Genomic DNA, 27,299 nt, shown 5'->3' on the forward strand with positions numbered 1-27,299 from the left:
ATGTTTCGACGTCAGTTTGTTTTGGAACTGTTTCCTTTCAGTGCAACAAACCTTTCCGAGACATCGTTTTTGAGTTATGATTTTTCAATGTTAACCAATGGCCCGAAAAATCATCTTTTTTTTTCCAAAAATGACTTTTTTCAGAAAATCCGCAAATTCGTACTACTGGACCGATTCAGATGATTGACATATCAAATTGAAGCCAATTAGCTAGTCTTCTTTGAAAAAAAACATTAAACTCGCTAAAAACAGAATTTTGTTTTCGTAATTATTGATTGTATTATTTTTTTTAAAGTCAGAGTAAAGTTTTTAGGTCTTTTTACATAACATATCCAAAATCAGAGATGTTATTTTTATCGTTTTTGAGTTTAAGTTTTGAGTAGACGTGTTATAAGTAGAGAATCGAATCAGTAATTACGAAAACAAAATCCATTTTTTTGCAATTGTATTTAATTTTAATGTAATATTTTTTTATATATAGGGTTGGGGAAAAAATAATGTCGTATTTCTGATTGAAATTTTACGCTTTATTTAACATACTTAAAATTATCAAATTTAAGTCAAATATGCGCCGTTTTGTTCGCAAATTTGTTGCCATTCAAAAGGCAACTTCATTACGATCATATTTGATGAAAAAAATCCTTCTACGCATATGTTCGAACCTGAACAATGACGGAGTTATAGAACTTTTTTTTGTTGCGGACTCTGTTGACTCGAACTGGCTCTACATTCAAAAGTATGCTACGGAAGACGATTTTGTTGCTTCCATTTGAAAGATGAGAAAACTTAGTACAGGATAAAATAGTGGAACATCTAAATTAGTGGATTTAAGTAACATTTTGGAAGTGAAAACTTAGGAATTTACAATGTGTTATTATTAATTTTATCTTAAAAATCATGTTAATCCTTTGAGGTCGTTCGTCTACTCTCAGCCACCACAGCAAAAAATCATACTACAGTTATACCTCGACATAAGGCAACTTTATTTTTTTCTCGTTACGTTATATCGAAGCAAAAAAAAATATATATTTTTTTTATTGATGCAAAACTATTCATGGTTACTCAAAAATGCGCAAAAACTAATTTTCTATCTCCCAGCAGTATTTATAAACCTTTCTTGTGCCCATTTAAGATAATTTTCGTAGACAAACATGATTAGTTTTAAGTAGAGGAAAAGGTCTGAAAAAATTGGAGTGAAATTGGCGATGAAACGTGATGGTAGTGGGCCAGATACCGGATAGCTTCAAAGCCGGATAGCCGGATATCCGGCGATCGGATATTCGGCTTTCTATTCTTAAATACGAAACTAGAAGACACTGCATGTGTGCATGAAGCGAATAAAAAATTACATTTTAGAAGAAATAACACATTTTTACATAAAAATAATGAACTATGAATAAATTTTCCGTTTCCATGGATATCCTTCATTAGAGATTCAATTTTTCTGCAAGTAATATTCAACAGGGTTTTTTTCTGATAAGGATTCAACTACTTAGCAGAAGATCAGAATTACTTAATTACAACCTTTTTAGCTCCGAGGATCAAGTCAGACTATTTAGGAGTTCTAGAAACGTAAACAGTCTTGCTGGCAATGTTATTGGAGTACATAAAATATCTTGCTACGAATCTTCTGAGAGTAAAAACTCATCGTGGTCTTCAAGCCCTGTAAAAGTAACAAAAGAGACGAAACTGAATCAAACCTTTTGGGACTGTTTCAATGAAGTGGCAAATGAAAAAAATAATATTTAGCGTTCACGAAAAAATCTCGTTGGTAACGAAATGGACGAAATGTGAATCACGATTGCGGTCGATTCTAGGTTTGGTGGTCATTAAAATCTAACCAGTCAATCGAGGGCAAGGATTGCAAGAGTTTACCTTTTAGCTTCTTGCAGTAGTTTTGCATCGAAGACTGTTCTCTGAAGTTGGCCTGGTGTACGAAGCAAAACGTAATCGGTTGTCGTCTTCAACATCTGGAAATGCTCAGTACTGTTCATAAATTAATGTTGTGAGTAAATATTAATTTAATTTCAAAAAAATTGCATTTTAGTAATCAAACCTTAATTTCAATTTTGGATAAATTGTTTTGCTATGCTATGCTAGGTAGCTAATGAGCTATTTTGTTATGATTTGTGTTGTGTTAATGAGAAATTGTGGATTTTTTCCAATATCCGGTATTTGCATATGCAGGGCATCCGTTTCATCTCTAGTATCAATGTTTATTTTATAGTTTCTATGTTTGACTTACTTTATCTCCGAATGGGAATTCCTCTGGATTTTGTGTTCAAACTTATGTTAAAAGTTCAAAATATGCCATAATACACTCAACTTCTATTAGACTACCCTGATTCTATTTCGTTGCAACACAAACAGTTAGAATTTCAACAAGATACATTTATACATTGTCGAATGCTTAGAATAAAGTATATTTAACGTCAATTTCGTTCAAATGAGTTGTTTGCTTATGTATTGTGCTTAAATATGATAATCTCAGCTGTCCATTTTCTATAAGACCATTTAAAAATTCATAAAGATTATCAATGAAAAATTCAAAACGATCGGCAGATTTACATGTCAGTAATTGGTAACCTTGCCATTTCGGCCAATAACCTGGAAAATTCATGGAATACTATCGAGGTTGCCTTATATCGAGGTATGACTGCAATAGAGTTCAAAATTGTATGTAATCGAATCACATATAATCGAGTCCGACCTATTAATACAGTAGGGTGCCAATGAAAATGGTTATCGTGAATTCCAAAAAGTTATCTCATAAAAATGTTCACCACCTCGAAAAAACATCCTATGCAAAATATCAGCTCACTCGGACATGTAGGAGAGAGGCGCAAAGTGGTCAAAGTTTGAGTTTCTTGAAAATCGAAAAATCACCCAAAGGTGATTTCGGGTTTTCAAAAAACTTTTTTAACGTTTTAACGTCTGCGACACTAGTAAATAAAGTCCGATTGAGCTTATATTTTGCATTGGGTATTTTATCGTGTAAATCAACATTTCGCACGAAGTTTCATATGAACGATCAAGACGATCATTTTCATTTTCATTTTCATCTCTACGTTTCATCCAATTTTAAGACATTTGGTATAATTTTTTTTTTTGAAAACACCGATTCCTTTTTTTCTTTTACTTTTCCTAAGTTCTCGGAATAACCACCGTGTGAGTCACCCTTTGTTTTTCTTTTTTTTTTGTAGATTGGCACATCTGTCATTGACATTCTATATAATTTGTAGTGTGATAGTTTTACATTTCTAAAAGTTACTCTGTATTGAGTACATCTGCTATTGTGCCTGCCTCGATTTTGTACAATTTGGTATTTGCAAATGCACACAATGTCATCGTTATTCGTGAACATTTGGCTAAAACCGATACGAATACCATTCGGCAACCACCGAATTCGCCTGATTTGGCGTAAATTTTCGCGATTGGCATGTTCTGCAAACTTTGTTCTATTAACACATTAAAGACCGCACGTTTTGGGTCAAACTTGTACGCTTCATTTATTCGGATTCCACGAATGAGATCGTTTCCTTCAGCGTGGATGAAACGAAGGCGAGCCGTCGGTAGACCTTGTTAGATTTTTGACAGACCAAGGATTTAAAGATCAAGTGTAGAAAACACGGTTTATTTCGTGATCCATCCGTAATAGACGGAACGCGAAACACGAGAAAACTCGTGAGCGATCCACAATGTGTTAAGATCTCTTGTTTATGCCGATAAACCAGCATCGATCCAAGCACTATTCACAATATCACACGTGTTATCAATGGAATACCAGCCGATATACTCGAAAAGTAATAACACTGAAAAAGTTGTCAGATTTGACACATTTAGATCATCCATTTCTTTCGAAACACCGCCCCCCCAATAAAAATCATTCATCATCGCCTGCACACGCAGATGCCCAAAAAAACTTCCTCAAGGTGATTTCGTTTCGCTTTGTTTACACGTGATTTGTTGAGTCGGTTTCGCAAACCCACCGCGCGCAAACCCTATTCACCCTTGGCTGGAGGTGTGATGGTGGTGTAATAAGTCACGGAATGATCGGACGACCAACGGTTGTTGTACGTTGACCTTCAGACAACTCAACGGCGATGTGAATGTTTTTGATTTCGGAACGGAGATGGAGCCCAAGTAATAATCGACCGCGGCGTTCATTGGCTAATTTGCTGCATGAATGGCAGCGCAGTCAAGGTGATTAAAATATTAAAGAGCGAGTGCATGTATTACTCCGCACAGAAGGCAATTGTGGTTGCTGCATTTCCAAGAAAAGAACCATAATTTTCCAAAGAGATCGAATGAAAAAACTGTGAAGTTTTATACCGAAGCTCTCCGCTTCTTCTCCAAAGGTCAATGTAACAAAAATAGCTTATTATTGCATTTTTCCACTGTTGAACCTTGAGTCGAGTCCAAAAACAGCAAATTTCATGGCCATCAATGGCATGAATATGCAAATGTGAATCGTCTTCCCAATCGCACGGTGTCGTTGACATTGAGTTTGAATTAATTTGTCGTCGCGTTGGGTTGATTCTTTTTTGGCAATGCTAGCGATTGGAGTAAAAGCAGAATTCAAATCAGCTGAACAGATTCAGAAAACTCACAACAACGAACAAAATTCAAACTCTAACGTTTGACATTTTCAGAGTTATTTCTTCAATTATTCGCTCTGGTATCAAGTTGAGATTCACTCTATTCTTTAAAGGAATATTATGATTCGCCAAATATTTTCAAACTTCAGTGGATAAAAAATTGTCTGAATCGGTACAAGTTGAAACTAGCTCGAATTTCGTTGGAGAGTTTTTGTGGCTGTCAGATTAGAATGGCGCCCGTACAGCTCTAGTTTGAATTCTCGCCAGTGATTCTCTAATATATGTTGTGACCTCTATGTTGTATAGGATGTTAGATAGCTGTCCCAGAATCTTTCAGTTGGTGTGAGTAAATCATATTTTATGAAAAAAAAATAAGCTCTACACATCTGGTATCATCTCAACTAAGTCAGGATTATTTAAGTTTTCTTGTTTTGGCTTCTATTTGTGTTAATTTAGAAAATGCGTTGCTTAGAGCGATTCTGAGAAGGTTTGAAAGATGAGAGAAGTTGATCCTGAATACGTTTGTACAGATTGGACTCGGAAAAAATGCGACAATTTCTTTTGGTTGTATCTTTTTATCGTGTGGGTAAAAATTAATTATATTTTGGGTAACACTAGTTTAGAGTGTTATGTTTATGTGTGCAAATTTTTATCGCGGTCTGTCAAGTAGTTTCCGAGATGCATTCGAAACAAGAAGAGCTACGCCAGCAAATCTTGGGCGCGGTGATCGACAATCCTGGTCAGTCGCACAAATGGATCGGCAAAAGACGTGGCCAAAAGGTCAATTCGTCGAAGAGGTTCGTCCAGCAGACAATTAAGCGAGCTACGTGTTTTGAGGGTCAAGAAAGCGCCAACCGGACTGACAATCAAAACACGGTGGCCGAATGGCGTGCACGGAAGCTGTACCGTGAGTGGCTGGTCAAGCCAGGCTGTCCCGTCATCATTCAGCTTGGGGGAGAAAATTCAATAAATAAAATTATGCCAAAACATAGCTAATAAGGACCGTATCGTTAATTATGGGTACGCTCAAAACACAGCTTTATTTCAAATATTGCATTTATTTTTCAGTTCTGATATCAAAATATTGTATCTTATGAATGAAAGAAAGGAGTAACAGTAAAAAATAATCAAGATTCTGATTTTCGCGCCAATAATCGCACCTGCTTCTTGATGTCCCTCATTAGGTTCTGGACAACCGTCTCATCGACTTGTTTGCTCACATTTATCCAATCCTTTTTGAACTGCTCAAGGTCATCGGCTGCCTTGTCCTTCTTCCGCAGTCGTCCCTTCATCAAAGCCCAAAATTTTTCAATAGGTCTTATTTGCGGACAATTTGGAGGATTCATCTCCTTTTCCACAAAATCGACATTATTCTCGCGATACCAATCCAAGGTCAAACGTGCATAGTGGCATGATGCCAAATCAGGCCAAAATAGTGTCGGACCAGTGTGCTTTCGGATGAGCGGTAACACACGCTTTTGGAGACATTCTTTCCGGTAAATTTCACCATTCATATTCCCGAGAGTGAAGAAAGGAGATGATTTCATGCCACATTGACAAACAGCTTGCCAAACCAGCACTTTCTTACCGAATTTTTCGCAAAAAATTGACTTCTCCGCGTTCGGGACATCTGTTCCTTGCTTTACAGTGTAAAACTGTGCCCCAGGAAGAGTTTTGTAGTCCAGTTTGACGTAGGTTTCATCATCCATGACGATGCACAGTTCGCGTTTGCTTAAAATCCCATCGTAAAGCTTACGGGCACGGGTTTTCACGGAACTTGCCTGAATTTGGCTGCGTTTGGGACTTTTTGCTTTCTATATGCCTTCAGTGAGTTACGTTCTTTGGCACGTTGAACCATACCGATTTATGTTCCACACTTTTTTGCGCAATCCCGTATCGATAATTCCTTTTTTCTTTCAAATTGCCTGCAAATCTTTTTATCCAAGTTTGCCTTGGATGGCCCAGGTTTTCTGCCGCGACCGGGTAGATCCTTCAATGTATTATACATACCAAATCGCTTGATAGCGTTTTGGACCGCATGGACGCTTACTCCTTCCGCCTTCGCCAATTTTCTCATTGATATTCCTGTTTCGGAGCAGTATCTGGTCACAATGGATTTTCGTTTTTCTTCTGTTAGCCCTCTCATGATTGCACTTTTAGGAAAAAACGATCTTTTAACAATGCTAACTGAACGCTAACTGTGTCAACAACAGGAGAAAAATAAACAGCTGTCAAAACAAGCTATAGTCTTTTTCAGACGGAGACTCTAAGGCGTACCCATAAATAACGATACGGTCCTTATATAGTTATTTTATTCCTTGAAAATTTGAGAAGTATCCGATTGAAACTGAATTTTTGGTGATAATTTTTGTGTCTAATTTTTTTTTCTAGTCCAATCTTTATAATATTTAAATTAGTGAAATCATGTTTCATTTTAGAAGTAAAAACTCCAAATTTTGTATTTTCTGAGGAATTTTTAAAAAAAATGCTCACAAAAATGCATGATAAACTCAATTGTTGCTATCACCCAAATAAAAAATATCTAATCGCATTCTGAGTAACGAACTTTTTGAATAGAAGCCAGTTAAAGCGAAACAGAGCCCAAAACTGGAAAAGTTAACAATAACAATAGTTGAGATTCGACCATATGTGTGACAGGATTTTTCTCATCAAAAATGATCCTCCCACCTGAAAGATTCAGGGACAGCTACCTAACATATTGTATATTCAACTTTTCCTATTCTTCTATTTCATGTTATATTGGATTCCTTAAAAAAAAATTATTTTTCATTAGAAACCAAACATCGTTGACCTTCGTAAATTTGTGCAGCTTGAGAAAAGTGTCAGTTAGACTGCTACTCAACCACACTTGCGCTGTGGTGTGACATATTCCATTCACAACACACTATCGACCCTCTGAAGCGATTTCGCTCTCAGACTTCGCGTTGAGCATAACCTCTGCTGTTGGCCGCCCGTTGGTTTAAACGAAACTAAATTAAAAATAATTATGTGTTAAATTATAGAGACTCCAAACTCGAAAACTTCTTCTGTGAAATGAAAGTCATTAGCAAACTTGTTCTATACTCGCGGAGCTTAGTTAATATTCTTTATGCCTTGCTTCAGCGCACCAGTGGGAGCTCTACACCGAGCTGGCTTTGTGCATACTCTGAGCATGCAATCTGAAGCAAACAATTTAACACAATCGTTCAGAGTGAAAACAAAACAAACGGTTGACCATAGCGTAGGCTGTATTAATTTCTTTGCTTCTTTTTCTTGGACAGAATAATGTACGATGATTAGTTACGGTTGGTTTGGCAATGATAATTGTTAGTGTACAGATTTTTATTCTTCTAGCTTCTGTGCCAAAAGAGAATAAACATGTTTAGATTCATCACTTCGTTTTTGGAGAACCTATTCATATATTTTTTAGAGTTGGACCTTTCCAACGTGGGTTGATGATTTCAACGAGAAAGAAAAAAGCTACACTATGAATTCTTGACACTTCGAAGAGCTGGAATGAGGATATGTTTGAGCTGTCGAAAACTAAAGTCGGCATTTGGTCCTGGCTCAGATGAATTTCCTGCATGTGTTATAAAAAATGCTATGCATAGTTTAAGAAGTCACTGCTGTGCACTGGGCTCGGCAAAGTCATAGTCAACTGAGAATAGTCAGCTGACTATCTGACTGACTATATCCGTATTCAGTTGGAAATGACTCTTGGCTTCTTCACGCACGTTAAATCATCTCGGATCTGTTTCCTAGTGCCGTAACCGATCGCATAGAGGTCATTCAGCGTAAATTCGTGAAATTTGCACATTGCGACTTGCCGTGGCACTTTGATAGTATTTGGTATTGTTCATTATGGCCATATAACGGCAGATGGAAGAAAACAAATGAAAATAAAAAACAGTTTTTGGATGTTCATAGTTTGAAAAATATTCTTCTTCGATGGCACTGATGTTTGTGTTCATTCCTACTTATTAATTCATAGTTTTACAACAGAAACAGAACCGTTATTGGTCCTGACATCTCATGGAAACGTCAAATTTCCGTCACAAGTCTTACTCTAACAGATTCTAGAATTATAGTTATCTTGAAGTGCAATTTCCGTTCGGTGTATGTATAAAATCCAAGGGAAAGCTAATTCGGAAGTGCAGGAATGTCATATGGGGGCAAATTGATCACCGTTTTTAAAAATATGTAAATATTTCTGACATTGACAACTATTTTTAAAATTAGTACTGATGCTGTGGTCACAAAACGTTATGAAATGTTTTATTGAAAAATTTCCTAAACGTTGGTTTTGATTTTTTTAGCGGATATTTTCAAAACATAACTTTATGTTGAATTTAATCAATTTTTTTCATTGCATTATTAGTGTTAGTTATTATTAGTGTAGAAATTCACTGATTTTTTTTACCTACGGTCATTCAAATAATGATTCAAGGGTTGGAGGACATGAAATCTGATTTCATCCAGCTAAAGCTGTAGTTGTGATATTCTTATGTCTCGATCTTAAGTTTAATCTGCAGGTCATCCGTAGACCATCCAGGTTATCGTAATGTGGTCAAAAACCCTTGAAATGGTCACCAATGATCTAGTTTTGAAAAACCATGAAGTTCGATATATCGCATGATGGGATTTAGTTTTAATCATAAAGTGGCCACTTCCCTCGGAAACCTGATCCGGAATATATCTGGGTTACGTCAATGAGGTCATCTAGGCTTGAAACCGCTAAACTAGTTTTGCAATATCATGATGCTTAATACTCAAAACGGCGGGTTTTGTGTAGATCTGGATACTGGAATCTATGGCCTCTGAACTTGTACCGACCATATCTCAAGAATCCGTGGACCGATTTCGATTACGAAACTTTAAAGCATTCTCAGAACAAATGACGGATCGGCAAAATTCGAGTGAGTTCGATTTGAATCAAACGTTGTTCACGCATTTACCTTAACACCTTCCCGCCGGCGCTGTAATTCATGTTCCTCGCCATCTGGTGGGCGTCATATGAAAAAAAAATTAATTAAATATTACCTCCAAATATTCTAGTTTATTTTCATTAGTACGTTCGACCAATTTCACCACGGTGATCAAATTGCCTCCGGATGATGGTACTGCTTTGTGTAATTCATGATTTTTTATTGGTTGGGTTTTAGACAAATCTACATGAGTCATATTGTTCTTAGAGTTCTAATCAGCACCGGAAAATGTACTTTTGAAGCAATTGTATGTCATAGCAAAACAGCAAAGCAATCGAAGGATGAGTTTTAGGAGCGAATGAACTGAAAAGGTTTAAAATCTCTTTAAAATAAAGAAGAAGAAGAATAAGAAAAGGATGAGTTCAGATTGTTGCACTCGAAGCGATTTTGCATGCTTCAATTGAGACGCTCGGTCACAAGTGAATGGCGACGACACACATCCATTCGGTGGTCCAAAGATAGAGAAACGAAATGGAAAGTGTTATAAGGTCACTACTATTCAAATAGCTCACTCGAACCGTTCGGTTCACCGAACGCACTCAAACAAGAGAGAGAGGGAGCTAGTTTGCACATCTGTCGCCAAGCATTGGTATTGGTTTGGGGCATTCATAGCCACCGGCGGTCGTGTAGGCACGCAGGCTACCGGCTGTTGTTTTCCATGTGTATACGGTGGGGCATCGTAACATCAAGTTCAATCGTGCGATAGATTTGCATCTCGATTAGGTTGGGCGGTGTACATAATGTATGACCGCAATGCCCACGTCATTGACGGTGGAATAGTGGGGACGGCGAAAAGCAACCTGCCGGGGCACTTTGCAGGTGTGAATGAATTAATCTGGATCAAGTTCAAATTTAATAGCCATTTTGGGTGCGGCGGTATTTCAACGTCGTACGGCGCAAGATGCGCTATGAATATTGATTGAGTTTTTAAAAGCTGTTTTCAAATTGAATCGTGCGAATCGTCAGGTGGAATAGAAATGACAAGTTATTTTCAATTTAATTCAGCCTTTCAATAAGATGGGATGGGGGCTCTTCGCAAATCGCCATGTTGTAGTGTAATATATTACTAAGTATAATGTAAATCTTTAATCGATTAATAATTAATCAACTTCAACTTAACTGACATTCGATGTCAGTATCAATGCCAAGGTGCTATTCAACATTATGCATAAATTTCAATATCCTCCAGCACATCACATAATGATGATGTTGGTTATTATGTTATCAGATTCCGAATGCTTATAACTCGAACATTTCTTACTGGATCAGAAAGATGGTTGCATCAATTGATAGGAAATATTTCTACGCATCCATCGCAATTAATAAAATGTTATTTTTCATTAGATAAACAATTGAATAACTGAAAAATGTTAAGCGTTGCGTAAACACCCTAGCTGCTTCGTTTTGATTGGCCCGATTTACGGTTTTCTCAACACAGCCATCATAACCAAGCAGCCTTGGGGAAATCGGCATTGCACATACATGAAAGTATGAGCACTTTTGTTCTCACCGAAATGTGTTCCCTAACACAGACTTCAAAACCAAGCAATGTTGGAGAAATCGGCATTGCAAATACATGAAAGTCTGAGGTATTTTTGTTCCGATTGAAATGTGTTTCCCTAACACAAACTTCAAATCCATGGAGTGTGGGGAAATTGACATTGCAAATTCATGCAGGTCAGGGATATTTTTGTTCCGACTAAAATGTGTTTCCCTAACACAGACTTCAAATCCATGGATATTTTTGTTCCGACTGGAATGTGTTTATCTAACAGACTACAAATTCATGGAGTGTGGGGAAATTGACATTGCAAATACAGGCAAGTCGGGGGCAATTTTGTTCTGGTTGAAATGTGTTCCCCCAACACAGACTTTAGAACCAAGGTGTCTGAGGAAATTGGCATTGGAAATTCATGCAGGTCGGGTGTAGTTTTGTTCCGACTGAAATGTGTTTGCCTAACACAGACTTTTGAAGTCTAAGTCCAAGGTATCTGGGGAAATCAGCTTTGCAAATAAATGCAAACTGTCATAATGTATAACGATGCATGAATTAATTTTACATGGCATTTATTCAATCTCTTTACTCACAAATATATTAAATTTAAATGAATTCGGAAATTGTTTCATTCACTCAAAAATGTAATCAACTCAAACAAATGATTGCTAAGCTCAGGTAGTCAATTACACGCTTATACCGTAGATATAACCCACCCATTTTTTTCCACTGAGCTGTGTTTTCCTAACACGGACTTCAAAATTAATGTACCTGGGGGAATCCGCTTTGCAAATACAGTGGAACTTCGGTTATCCGCGAAAGCGAGTTCCATAGTAATGTTATGGACTTTCCCGGAAATCATCAGTGAGGTGTAGGATTTTGCATTTTTGTTTTGGTCTAACTTTCACATTATTTGACTTCTGGTGGACACAACCTTATAGATGGATAGTTTAATGATTCCTTTACTGCTAAAACATAGTTATTATGCTGAAATATTGTGTTTGCATGTCTTTTTTAGTCATTTATTGCATTATCCGCGAATTTCGTGATCCTCGGTGACCTAGCCAGACTATTCCCCGGATAATCGGGGTTCTACTGTACATGCAAGTCGGGGGTATTTTTTGGTGTTGAATACTTTTGTACTCGCTTGTCGTTGTGCAGACCGGAACGATTCCCTAAAACGTACTTTTAAACTGAGAAGCCTGGGAAATCGTCATTTCAGATACTAGAAGTGAATGAACTTTCGCGGTTCGAGAACTACAGGCAAACCTTTTTTTGTGCGGGGGATAGGGACCGCACAAAAAGTCGCATAAAAAAATCCTGCGAAACTTCACCAGCAGCTTTAAAAAGTCGTGTTCGGTGCACATTCTGAAAATTCTTTTTTTTTGTGCGGTAGATAGGGACCGCATGAAAAAAGTTTCCCCCCAAGAAAATAACCGTTCAATTTCCTTTTGTGTCCCTGCTTTGCGATGGGACCTTTGCCTTTTCGGTTGCTCGTGGATGTTTTGTGCTTTTAGTTGCATGTTGAAACCTGTTGCTGTTAGAAATCATGTCATGCAAAAACTTAGAAAAACTTAGAGCATTTGATGAGAGGAGAGGAATGATTTCAGAAGTGGATAATTGAGACGCAAATATGCTTTTTTTCGCACTGAAATGCATATAAACCATCGAAAAAAACTAAATGGACGATAACTTCGTCAAATATGCTTCTTTTCATACACCGCACAAAAAAATCGCACAAAAAAAACCGCACAAGAACAGAAAATCGCACAAAAAAAACAGCACAAAAACAGATTTTACTGTATGTAAACATGAGATGTGCAATTATTTCAGAGGGAAATGTAAAATACAATGATCGTTTGACAAATCTTCCGTTCACATATTTTGGTAGTCCTAGGCATCATATCAAACGTAAAAGGACGTTCATCAAATTTACTTGTAATGAAGAACATAATCTATTACAAAAATTTCGATGCATTCTAAAACAATATTCGCAATGGTAAACAAGTGGATTGCATAATATAATTGCGTAGTTCTACGTCGAAAATATGCGGTCGTGTCATAGATACAACCTCTTACAATTTTTTTTCCATTGAAGTCATATGTATTCTGATCTGATCTGATATCATTGAATGTGATTATTTGGCAGCTGATAGATTGTATTTGACTTTTTTTAAGCGCTGCGAACGATGAATAGATTTTTTGATTCATCTACGTAGATTCGTAGAAGAAAGAACTTTTCTCTTACTTCAAATTCTAAGAATTGTCAGATATGCAGTTGTGAACGCCGAATGGGTTGATATGAAACTGGAGTTTATTCTCAACTGTCAGTGTAATTCAGTGTATGATTTTATTTTGATTTTATTATTACAATGTTATGTTTTCTGAAGCATATCAATCTAAAGTATATCAATACCTTATCACATGTTGCTCTTCAAGGTGTTCCTTTTGTTGCTTTGACTCTGGGAAAAAATGCCACCCCAACCAAAACCCAGCCTATTCACTCACGAGACGCGACACGGAACTAGGACACAACACTTATAATCCTTACAAACATTAAAAGGGTTAAAATTACTTTTTTTCGTCGACCGGTTTCGGGCTCGATGTTGCCCATCTACTGGACGGTGTCCGACTGGTTACGATGGAGCACTAACACATATTCATACGGTTATCAGTACTTGTCGAAGATATATTTTGCTGAATTATCAGCTTCGTCAGATGGAAGAGTTGAGATGATGTTGGTGCATCTTCTTCATTCATAAGTGGGGTAATTCGTAAGATTGTTATGTATAAATTATCGCAAAACATGTCAAGAACATGTCAAACGTCAGAATTTACACACAAAAATGTTACGAGTAAAACATCATTTTTTTTCAGGAGTCTTCATTCAAAAATGACCTGTAATTTATATTTTAACAAAGTCTAAAACTTTGTCGAATACGCTATATCGCTATCTTGACTTTAAACAAAATTAGGATAAGTTGTTTTTTTTTTCAAATATATATATATATATATATATATATATATATATATATATATTTTTTGAATTTTTAAAAAATACGTTTTTGAAAAAAATGAATTTTAATTTTTATAACTTTTTTGTCAACGAAATATTTGGTATTTTTTGTGACAATTTGAACAATTTCCTACATTTAGGTATCATAGTTTTTAAATCATAATTTTTTGTAAAAAATAAAGAAAACAAATTTGGCTTTTTCCAAAAAGTCCAACTTTTTTTTTGAATATTTCAAGTATGTAAAGTTGCTTAACACTTTCGACGCCCCGTCACCCAGATATGGGTGACACTTTCCTCGCTCGAATTGAGTAGGATTTTTAGACGGAATTTTATAGAATAGGTGCCTTTGTAACTATAGGATATGAAGAAAAATAATAAAATCATAACCGTAATATTATACTGTTTATACTATACTTTTTATTAATTTATAGTACGGATGGTTTGTACTGCAGTTTTTTGCAAAACCCCTATAATATCACTTTGGCATGTATTATTGTCATCAATTCGTCTTCAATTAGAAATAAACATTGCTAGATCATGTGAAAGTTATCTACAAACTAAGTTTGATCTTCTTTAATAATTTAATCGCAAGTTGGGCTCTGCAAGAAACTCAAAAACGTCGCGTTGGGCGTCGAACGTGTTAAATCACCCATGTCTTTACACCCACAACGTTTCACTACTATCTGAGATGGTGCTGCCAACGGCCAGTCGAGTTGGCATGGAATTCGTCTATGATTAGATGTGGATTTGTGCGTATGCGTTGAAACATTTCCAATCGATTGATGCAAACACATTCATAATTTCGTTACTCGTTAATTTTTTTTTTTTTTTTTATTATAGTGACTTTCAACACATTTCGGATGGTTCGTCACTTTACTTAAATTTTTGGAATAAAGTCGGGAGTGAGAATTGAACTTGTGATCTCTGTGTGACAGGTATGGATGTTACCAGTGCGCCAGATCGCCTCCAGGACTCGTTCAATGTTTAGATTTACACCTTCCTGTTACCAAGTAGTACTGCGTTAAAAAATTACACCTTTTATTCAGAATCCGCGCAGAGCAGTGACTCATTGAGATTGTATCGGCATTTCCGCATTCTTATGCTAATTGGACCATGTAGACATAAAGGGTGTGTCACATCAAATTGCATCACGGAAAAAACGCTGTAGAAATTCGCCCAGTAGACCTGTACAATGTCAGGTTGTAGTTTTTTTGAACAGAAATCCATTTTCTCTTGAAGTCCGCCTCCGATTTGACAACTTTTGGGTTCTTCCGGAGGGCCTGCTTCATAATCGCCCAATATCTCTCTATTGGGCGAAGCTCCGGCGCGTTGGGCGGGTTCATTTCCTTTGGCACGAAGGTGACCCCGTTGGCTTCGTACCACTCCAACACGTCCTTTGAATAGCGAAGCGAGATCCGGCCGGAAGATGGTCGGGCCCTCGTGCTGCTTCAATAGTGGTAGTAAGCGCTTCTGTAGGCACTCCTTAAGGTAAACCTGCCCGTTTACCGTGCCGGTCATCACGAAGGGGGCGCTCCGCTTCCCGCAAGAGCAGATCGCTTGCCACACCATATACTTTTTGGCAAACTTGGATAGTTTCTGCTTGCGAATCTCCTCCGGAACGCTGAATTTGCCCTCTGCGGAGAAGAACAACAGGCCCGGCAGCTGACGAAAGTCCGCTTTGACGTAGGTTTCGTCGTCCATTACCAGGCAATGCGGCTTCGTCAGCATTTCGGTGTACAGCTTCCGGGCTCGCGTCTTCCCCACCATGTTTTGCCTTTCGTCGCGGTTAGGAGCCTTCTGAACCTTGTATGTACGCAGGCCATCCCGCTGCTTGGTCCGCTGGACGAATGAACTTGACAAATTCAGCTTATTGGCGACATCCCAGACCGAACTTCTCGGATCACGTCTAAACTGCTTAACTACGCGCTTGTGATCTTTTTCACTGACGGAGCATCCATTTTTCCCGTTCTTCACCTTCCGGTCGATGGTTAGGTTCTCGAAGTATCGTTTTAGTACTCTGCTGACCGTGGATTAGACGATTCCCAGCATCTTACCGATGTCCCGATGTGACAACTCCGGATTCTCGAAATGAGTGCACAGGATTAATTCACGACGCTCTTTTTCGTTCGACGACATTTTTCCAAATTTACGAAAAATTGACAGTGAAGCATGGCCAACGTGATCTATACACTCTTATCTGATTATAAGCGAAAGCTGGAGATATAATTCTTAAAAATTAAATGTCTACAGCGTTTTTTCCGTGATGCAATTTGATGTGACACACCCTTTAGAAACCCAAATTCTTCGCCAAAATTCGATGCAGTGTAGAACAAACAAACCGTTTAACTCGTGAGTTCAGAATCACGCAGGCTGCATAAAGCACAATTCATTCCTGTGCGCTTCGTCGCGAAAGGATTAACCAAAGTTTTGTCATCACAAAAATGTGGGTAACGAACAATTTTTCTCGTAACCCACATTTTGGAACGCGTATCAACCTTGGCTTTTTCTATTGCAGTGTATGATGGATCTCAAAAATATGAAAAAACTGCGTCCAACATTACGCGCCTGGGTGAATCGAACAAATTTACGTCACTTCGACAAGGTATTTTTCCGTTCCATTTACTCACGGGGATGTATTTTTAATTCCTTCTTATATTTGGTGTATATTAATAGTATTTTTTCTTCTTTTTTGAGGCCTCGTCGCAGTTGTGTGCGATACGCGGTAACCAAACATTCAATGTGAAGCCTCAAAACCACAGACACACAAATGCGCGCACGTTCATGATTGGTGAAATGAGTGCGTTACACTTGCCGAAGCGTGTCAAACAACAACGATGATAATTCGATAACACTGTTGTTTTCGTTACGATTCGAGATAATATAGCGCCATGCGTGTGAGGTGCTCAAAGGTATGATACCGCCGGGAAAAGTGTTTATACTTGCCTTATATGCAACGCAATCACTGATATGTGAATTTTGTTCATTTTGTTCATGTTCATTTTTGAAATGTTCATAGCGTGATGAGTTACATATTTCCAGAAGTCATATTGCCAATTCGAAATGTTTTGGTTTTGGGTTATTAGAACTGTGAATAGGTTTAATAACAACGGTTACATTAAAATAGGTTTTGAAAAATATAATCCATTATTTTTGGGTGAAATTCAAAACTATTTTTAATATGCTTCGGATTGTCCGATTTGGGTCAAATATACACCGTGTTTTGTAAAATTTGGTGCCTTTCTGAAGATATCTTCATAATGTCTGTATCACAGAAGTCTTGGCCCTTATTGGCAAAAAAACTCTTGCAATAGATTTTTACTGTCTTTTCTTGATTCACATTTTTTTAATCGCTTTGGAAATTATGCAATGCGAGAAAAAGGTGGTAATCGCTTGGTGCCAGATCCGGACCATATAGAGAATGCATGAAAACATCCCAATCAAGCTCTCGGAATTGTGTGGCCTTGTGTTTTCCTGATGGAACACAACGCCTCGTCTTATGGCCAATAATGGACGTTTCTGGTCAATCGCTAGCTTCAAACGTTTCATTTGTCGACAGTAGAAATCTGAATTTAGTGGTATTGCACTAAAAAAAATATTTTTTTAAAAATAAATTAAATTGCACGTATTTTACTGTTACAGTATCGGCACCATAAACACCAATCACAATTTCAGTAGCCTGGTTTGTATTTTCGCCTTTAGAAAAGGAAAAGTGTAAAATGTATCGAATTTTCTTTTTGTTGACCACCATTGTTAACGCCCTGTAACTCACAACTGAATGGAACAAACAAAAAACAGTAAAAGACTTTTTTTAGTGTGAAATGTCACCTTTACAACGAGGTTAAACTTAAAATTGTATGATCGACATTACGCGAGATATTGACCACTAAAGTAAGCTACCGAGAAAATAATGGATAACTTTTCCCCAACCTAATACCTTACCATCACTTCCGTAATGAAGAGTTGATTAGAGGTCTAGCTGTTAAACATATTTTTTTTAAGAAAATAATTGGTGTAATTTTCATTATTGGCGCTGTAGCAGCATCCGTAGTGCTCACGTGGCCGAGTGATATACATATATGATGCTGAGGTTTTCAAATTCGTTCACGTTCATGCTGGAGAATTTTTCGTCAAAGTAATTTCTTACGACTTGCACAGTGGCCAAGCTTATTCAACAACTCGCCGCTCAGAATACATTCAAGGCGTTTTATTTGGCATAGAAATCTCAACCAAGTACTAATGAAAATAACGCAAGGAAAGCTGCGTTGACACGGCAAAGTTAGCGCCATTGAAGATGAAGACCTTCTCGAAGGACTACAACCCGGCGCGTTTCTTGGTTCGCTGCACTGTTTTGTGCGAAACTCCTAACTTCTACCCGACGTCCCGGATTTGAGAGGTTGGGTATCGCTTAAAAGTGCAGGGGTCTTTGTTCGTTTTCGCTGTTGCTTCGAATTTCCCCCTAATCGAGACATCCTATTGCTTGAACGCCATTTTGAAAACTGAAGAACAAACGTTAAATCAAAATAAAGGAAGAATTCTACACACACACAGAAAACGCACATAGTATCATGGCCTAAATGTTTTAAATGCATACTGGGAAGAAATACGTCAATCTTAAGGTAGTTATTAGTTTTTAAATTTAAAATTCAATTTTGATCGTTCCGTCCTTTACACGATAGTTCACGGGCTCCACGCCAGTATCTTGACACGGGTGTGCAAGAACAATTATTTTCACAATTTTTTCGAAACGTTTTTTTTGCTGGAAGGACTCATTCGCGCTATTGACGTAGGATTACGTATTTCATTTCTGTAACGAGGTGTACATTTAGAATTAAGAAAACCAGAGCGTCACGTTTGGGATGCAAGGTTTTGACGGTTAATAACTCTTTGCCAACTGAACGAAGTAGTATGATAATCATGTCATCCGAAATATTTAAAGTGTACGTGTGATGTTTGTTGCTTATTGACACAAAAACATGTTTCAATAGCTCAAAAATTGTTTTGATAGCTAACTCTCGAAGTAAAAAAAATATAAATATTTATAAGTATCCAACTCATTCATGATTCATCAGCGGTTGTCGTCGGCTCGCAGTAAAAGCACTATAAATATTGTACTCGCCCTGGTCAACCTATTTCGCTACCGCACACAAGATTTGGTATTTGGTAGAAAATGGTGGAAAAAATATAGAATCGTCTGTGGCTGTAGCTAGAAAAAGAGATGCATACTGAGTGCGCTACGTGCATTGGCCATAAGAAAACAATTCTCGTACATTGTTCTCGCGAAACAAGAATAAATCATGAATCAACCACCTTCAGCTGCTTCTAAAAAATCACGCAAACCGATCAGTCCTTTTCAGGGCCATCAAAACTTTCCACTAAAGAGTTATTCCAACCCTTTGCACACGAGGCATTTTTCACTTGCGAGAACCAACAACATTTATATATGAACAAACGTATACAAATAATAAAATTGCATCTGTTTATTTATATGTATGTCGATATTAACCGAAAGAGAGCTTGTGTGAATTTAGGGAATGTGTTCGAACCTTTTGATAAAGATGATGATGATGATGATGTTTTGAATCATAGAGGCTTTGAACTTCCTCGGTTCTTTCGCTCAATTTGACTGATGAGCCGTGAATGACCTTTTTTCGATCGCTCATTCAATTTTCGTGAATTTGAGCATTATTTCCAAATTTAAAAGAGCGTTCAAAGTGCAACGCATTTCAAGCTGAATTAAAGACAGTATTTACCAACGGTGAGAACTGTATTTTTCTGGTGGAAAACTGAAGGTAAATATTTGTTCCGTTACCGTTCTGCTGAGGTGCTGTAGTGCATAATTTGTAGATTTTTTTTTTTTTGGGAAACGGTGGTTTTGAGAGCATTAGAGATGTAATTTTGCTAATAATTGCTTTTAAACTACTTGGATAATCAATAAGTTCAGTGTTTCAATACATGTGCAATCAACAATACATGTTAATACTGTTGGCATATGATTTGATAATCTGGACAAATGGGCTTTTTATTGCTCTGAGAATCATTCCAGCCCCTCAATAAGTGGGGACCCCTGTCTGGAAACGGCTATGTACCACTTTAGATAATTCATTTTTACATGCTGGAAAAAAAATTCAGCCAAATCGGTCGAATAGATCCTGAGATATCGATACCACCAACTGAAAAAAAACATAGTTTCGAGAAATACGCGTTTAAAAATTCGTACAGCAATACTATATCCCTTGAGGTGACCTCATATAAAATTCGTTTTTTTCGGCCTTCCAGCCCGGGGTCCCCCCTTAAGTGCAAACACTCATTAACCTGTTCTTGTCAGTGCTACCAATTTTTAAAATTTCTATAAAGTTTGTTCTCGTCGGCAACAGCAATCGTGTGTTTGACACCATACTTTTAGTTTTTTGTGTCATATTTCGTCGCAATATCATTCTAAACTCATCATTTTTGGTTTTCAATTGTCAACGTGTACACAGTATTCGTGATTTTTGAAGATCCTTAGAACAAAATTCCAGCCAAAGTAAGGACAGTCTGGTGTAAAGCGATTATAGAGAGCTTGGTTGATAGAAACAATAAAGTTTCACATGTATTTTTGGCAGAGAATTAAAAAAAAACACTAACTAAACCCTTCTTTGCAAAGATTGCGAATCAACTACCTTCACTAACCTAAACTACCTAAAACTACGTGTAACACGGGTTTGGTGGGATACCAGCAGAAATGCTCGAAGGAGTGGTTTGAACCTTTGAACCTTTCTTCAATGAAATTGTGTTAAAAAAGTAAATAACAGGTAACAATTTATCGGTTCAAATGAAAGTGTCATACACTGATTGCAATTTTTGTGTAAAGTGAAGAAACGAACCACTTTTAAATCACAATTTATTCTTCTTCTTTTTGTTTTCAAAAACTAGAATTGATAGCGAGCTCAATGCTGGCCAGAAAGCCATTTATCATTTCTCTTTGATTTTGCTTCGATATCGAATTATGAAAATCAGTAAATTATGAATGAGCATGACAAACACGAGAAAAAACTTGGCTCATTGTGAGAGAGAAATAACTGAGATCAATCGAATGTTTCAAAACAATGAATTGCATATCGTTTGAAATCGTTGAAATAATTGAACTCAACCTATGATAATATAAGCACTGATAACTATCTTATGTGCATCTTATGAGCTCAGTTCAAATGATATACTATTACGCACCACGTGATGTTGCACAGATCAAGTGATTGATTAACAAATCTATTAGATAACCCTCCTCAATTACGAGAATCGCTCGAGGCATTATCCAATAATCATATCTATGTTAAGGCATGTGCCAACTAGCGTCAGCTGGGTTGTGTATCGGCATAATAACAACTGTGTCTATTTCATCTCTCTATATTTTTGCAGCTCCGCCGTTAGCATCTTCGCCTCCGTCGACGGTTGGAAAGTTCTCCCCGGTCGAGATCTATCGGCCACCCGCCGCTCGAAAAGCGCTAAAGCTCTCGGAAAGTGTTATCCAGCTTGCACCCCCAGCAGCAAGTGAACATCCCAACGAATATAATCACCACCCCGACAGGAGGTTGGAACCTGTTGAATCATCGCCAAAGCCTTCTCGTGGTGACACTTGTGCCGGCAGCATCCACAATAACATAAACAACAACGCGGGCAACGACAAGAGCAACAGCTGCAGGACTGGCGGCCAAGATAGTGACAGTGCTAGAAACGATAGTAGTAACACATCATCGAAAGTGGTGGTAGCTGGGAGCAAACTCGATGCAACAGCACAATTATTATCACTAACAGCAGACAACAACAATAACAGTGATCCGCCACAGCAGACACTTGCTTCTGCTGCTGCAGGAAATCAAAACGACGCTAGGTAAGTGAGATGTGAGATCATTTTAATGAAGATTAGGAGAGGTAGACGAGGAGCAGCGAAAACAAGAAATGCTGCAATTGCTGCGCTATTACGCCATGGTGGAATCAGGTTAATGGTACGTTTAAAAAGTGTGTAAATGGAAAAAGCGCGCAAAAAGTGATGAGCGACGAGTATAGCTAAAGTAAGGTCTTGTTTTAGCAAATGGGCAATTCGAGTAGATTTCATTTGCCGTAAAGGTTAACGACAGCAAATTTGCCTGTCGCCGGCGGGGGTGGGAGGAAGCTAGGTGTGAGCGTTTCAATCAATCAATCTGGTTTGGTTTGGCATTTTCCGCATCGAGTTTAGTAGTAGATCTGATTGGTTTTTAGAGTGTTCAATTTACCATTATTGAAGAGTTGTTAAAATTGTGGATGCGTTTTTAGGGACATTTTAATATGTAGTATTCACGGGTCGTGCGGTGCAAATTGGTGGTTTGGCGGCTTTTCTAATATAAAAAGCACTTTCACGGTAACTGCAATATCAAAGACAATATTCAGAACCCTCGATAATTCGGTAAGATAATCCTCGATAGTTACCATTGTTTTCGTTGATTTTTCTCTACGTAAACATATTTATCTTATATATAAAAAAATGTTTGTCTGTCTGCCTATATATGTATATGCTTTATAGCGGGGATTTTCAAAGTGGTCGATATCGACCCCTTGGGGTTGACATAAATGAAAACTGATTTTGGGGGTCGACGATGTCAAAAATCGACCCCTAATAATCAACACAAGTTCTTGTTTGAAACATTCTAGATATTGTAGAAATAGTGTTACGTGAATCAACTTGTTATAAGAATGATTAATATTGTATCGGTAAGTTTCTTCGGTTTTACAACAGATGGCGTAACCTGATTATTATTCCATTGAATCAAACTTCCAGACATTCGTTGGAGAGCTACTGTCATTGCGCGTCTTTTTCAATATATGTCAAAAAGTTGAAGCGTAAACAACATAGTTTTTTGCCACTTCGAATATGTCGAATTTCGTACCAACGAGGGTGTTTTTGCGGGGAGTGTTACTTCATTACTTCAATATGAAGAAAAAAAAACTGCGGAAAGTCATCGCATTTTGGTGGAAGTTTACAGTGACCATGCTCCAACTGAGCGAACGTGTCAGACGTGGTTTGCACGTTTTAAAAGTGGTAATTTTGACTTGGAAGACGAAGAACGTTCCGGACCGCCCAAAAAGTTTGAAGATGAAGAATTGGAGGCTTTACTCGAACAAGATCCGTCACAAACGCAACAAGAACTTGCAGATATACTTGGAGTAGCCATATACGATCGTTGAAAAGCAATGGGAATAATCCGACAGATAGGAAATTGGGTGCCGTATGAATTAAAGCCACGAGACGTCGAACGCCGTTTCTTCAACTGCTCCAACGGCATAAAAGAAAGGGTTTTTTGCATCGAATCGTTTCTGGCGATGACAAGTGGGTCCATTACAACAATCCTAAACGTCGGGACACGTATGGATACCCCGGCCATGCATCAACATCGACAGCCGCGCGGAATATTCACGGTCAGAAGGTTATGCTGTCTATTTGGTGAGACCTGCTGGGTGTGGTGTACTATGAGCTGCTAAAATGAAACCATTACGGTGGACCTCTACCGACGACAATTGATGCGTTTGAGCCGTGCACAGAAGGAAAAACAAAGGGCAAAGACACGATAATTTTATTTCGCAGCACAACAATGCTCGGTTGCATGTCGCGAAACCGGTCAAAACATACTTGCAAACGCTTAAATGGAAGGTCCTACCCCACCCGCCGTAATCTCCAGACATTGCTCCGTCCGATTACTACCTTTTTCGATCGATACAACATGGGCTGGTTGACCAGCACTTCTCCAATTTTGATGAAGTCAAAAATTGGATCGATTCGTGGCTAGCCGACAAGCCGGCCGATTATTTCCGCAAAGGGTTCCGTGAATTGCCAGAAATATGGGAAAAAGTTGTGACTAGCGATGGGCAATACTTCGAATATTGAATTTGTAACCATTTTTACAGAATAAAGCATTTATTCTTGAAAAAAAAACGAAGAAACTTGCCGAACTAATACATTTCATTTAACTTTCACCTTACCGTTGAAATATTATATTTTTTCTTGGAATAAGTCATATTTGAAATATAAAAAAAAAATCATTCTGTATGATCTATCCAGTAGTTGTCGAGTTATGAACGTTCGAAATGGTGTATATAAGGATGCCAATGAATTTATGGGAAAAAATCGACCCTAAAATTTCAAACACCCTATGCAAAATTTCAGCTCAATCGGACTTAAGGAAGAGTGGCGCAAACCGGTCAAAGTTTGAGTTTTTTTTGAAAATCGAAAAACCATCCAAGGGGGAGTAAAGCAAATCGGAGTCTTCGAAAAAAAAAATTGATGCCAAATGTCTTAAAATGAGAGATCTAGTGTCATCTCGAAATTTTCTTTTTGTCAAAAATCGGCACTCTGGAGCTTGATTTTTTTTTCAGGATACAAAACGAAAAGTATGGTTTAGGGTGTCAATAAAATTAGTTATCTCGATTTTTCATTCGGAAAATCGACAATCAACATTGTTGCGAAATGTTGATTTTCACGATAATATACCCCATGCAAAATATTAGCTCATTCGAACTTCATTTACTGGTGTCGCTGACGTTAAAATTTGAGTTTTTTGAAAACCGAAAAATCACCGAAAATCGGAGTTAAAAAAATGTTGCTGCCAAATGTCTTGAAATTGCATGGTGCGTCATTGGGCCGTGCTTCTTCCGTGATGATCAAGACTGGCACGTTACTGTGAATGGGAATCGCTACCGCTCAATGATAACCGAATATTTTTGGCCCGAAATTGATGATATGGACTTGGACAATATGTGGTTTCAACAGGACGGCGCTACGAGCCACACGAAATGGCCCAGTCAATTGGCCGCCTCGGTCGTGCGATTTCCTGTGGTGCAAGTGCAAGTCTATGGCCTATGCCAACAAGTCAGCGACGATTGATGAACTTCGTACGAATATCGAACGTCAAATTGCAGCAGTATCAGCCGATTTATGCTTGAAAACCGTCGAAAATTGGGTACAGCGTCTGGACTTCTGCAAGCGGCTCCTACGGCTTTTCTAGATATGTGTGATTTTTTTCAGATTTTTTTCAGTGTTGCAACAATTTTTTTTATAATTCCGAAATGTCTGGCTGGGTAAGGGAGTAAAAAGTCCCCCAAAACCAAATCACCAGCTGTATGGAAAATATTGTATAGGATACGAAATAAAGTATTTTGGCAGATATTTGAATCCTTATATGGTACACCATACGCTCTTAGTGAAAAATGCACCTTTTCGTTTTTTACACCATTCTCAATAGCTTTGAGACAAAAATATGAAAAAAAAAATACTGAAATGAAATGGGAAATATTTACTTACTAAGGTGTATCGGTCACAATTTTTTTCATGAAAAAATCAAGTACTAAAAAAATTTTTAAATTAATTTTTATTTATTTTTGATTTTGAGATTCAGTACTACTCTAGTTTGTATTCAAATTTCTTCCTACGTTTATTTTAGGTATATGTGATTTTTTTTCAGAATTTTCAGAGTGTTTTTCGCGATACAAAAAAAATTATATATATTTTCAGGCATTTCGAAATTTGGACAAAAAATATTACTATGAGACCCAATTTTACTCTAATTTTTATTTAAATGCGTTCGTATGTGTTATTCTTTCCACGTGTAACTTAATTTTTTCTTAAATTTTTGAGAGAACTGCACAAACAAATTTTTTTTTTGCTTTTGGGCATTTTTAATTTATTTTGAATTTAGAGACCCATTACTGCTCTATTATTTTTTAAATTTTGTTTTTCATATGTCTAAATTTTGTCGGTATATTTAGAGCACTGCGCTGTACAATGATTTTTTTATCGTATCTTTTTTTTTTATCCCATTTATTTATTTATCAGGCTCATTAGCATTTTATCTGTAACAGAGCCGTGTTTTTTTTCGTATACATGTACATATGTTTATGTTTCTATAAATTGTAAATTACACAGTAGTAGTAGTAGCCATTTAGGCGTTAGGTTTTCTGTTCCATTACATTATGGTAAATTACACTGTAGTAGCCATTTAGGCGTAAGGGTATTCTTTCTGTTCTTCCATTGTTCAGCAGATCGGACAGCGGAGACAGTTGATATTGATCATTGTTGGGTTATTTATAGAACAACAGCCCGATGTTTCTTGCAGAGTAGAGCAGTTTTATGGATGAATCGATCTTTGTTCCACCGTGGATCGATCTCCATAGATGATGATGGTTGCGTGGACGTAGTTATTCTATAACAAAACGAAGATGGCCAATTGAGGACCCTGAGTTTGAATCGATTGATCGCTTAGAAAGCGAACGCGTAACCAAGTGGCTACGAAGACCCCCTATTTTATCGTATCTTAAAATATATGAGATTATCTTTACATTGGATTTAAATGGTTTACCAGATTCATAGGAGTCAGCAGTACGATGGAGCTCTGTGAGAAAAAAAAGTCCTTGTAGAAAGATCATTCGGATTATTGAGAAGAACACTTAAAAAATACGAATTATTTTAATTTTTTTATTTTAATCTTACAATTGAGGGACTTAGAATGAAAGGGGTGTAAGTGATTTGATCGATTTCTCTACATCGACTCTCTCTTTTGGTCATAGCTTAGCCTCAAATACATTCCCAGCTGTATTTGACAATGTGGAAGAAAGGTCAGAACCTCACCTATCAGATTCTATAGCAAACTTAAATTGGAACGTTTTTGCAATTGAGTTATAAACTAAAGAAAAAGTTGATGAAGAGACATCGATCAAGTCACTTACACCCCTTGCATTCTAAGCCCCTCAATTGAAAACCACAAATACAATAAAATAATCGATTTCAAGAAAATAAAAATAGTAATGCAGACGATGAATAAAATTACGAAAAATTCAGGAAAAATTATGCCAAATTTGGAAAAAAAAACACATACAAACGCTATAAATTATATTTTTAAATATTTTTTTTCAAAGTTTCGAAAAAAAGAAAATTTTGTACTGCGTATTTAAAGTTTTTTTATTATTAGGTTTTTGGATGAAAAAATATAGGAGGTTGTGTCCAAGATACGACCGCATTGTTGACGTAGAACTACGCTGTTATTTTATATGAGTCGCTTGTTTATACCTTCGGATATTATTCTATAATGCTGTGAAATTTTAGAAACAACTGCTTAGTAGAATAATCTCTGAAATGATTTTTTCATTGTAGAATCAGTTTACGATAATTGATTGATGATTCATTCTTGCCCTCGCAAAACAAT

The 27,299-nt window shown here is 37.3% G+C and overlaps 1 protein-coding gene across 1 annotated transcript in view; it reads left to right on the plus strand.

Moving 5' to 3' along the window:
• LOC129774267 (uncharacterized) overlaps positions 1 to 27,299 on the plus strand; it is a 70,288-nt gene that overhangs the window by 37,876 nt on the left and 5,113 nt on the right. Inside the window, exon 5 of the mRNA XM_055777984.1 lies at positions 21,490 to 21,961. Coding sequence (XP_055633959.1) covers positions 21,490 to 21,961 — 472 coding nt within the window. The remainder of the gene's footprint in view (positions 1 to 21,489; positions 21,962 to 27,299) is intronic.

This window comes from Toxorhynchites rutilus, chromosome 3 (genome assembly GCF_029784135.1).
Source record: "Toxorhynchites rutilus septentrionalis strain SRP chromosome 3, ASM2978413v1, whole genome shotgun sequence".
Classification (NCBI taxonomy): domain Eukaryota; kingdom Metazoa; phylum Arthropoda; class Insecta; order Diptera; family Culicidae; genus Toxorhynchites; species Toxorhynchites rutilus.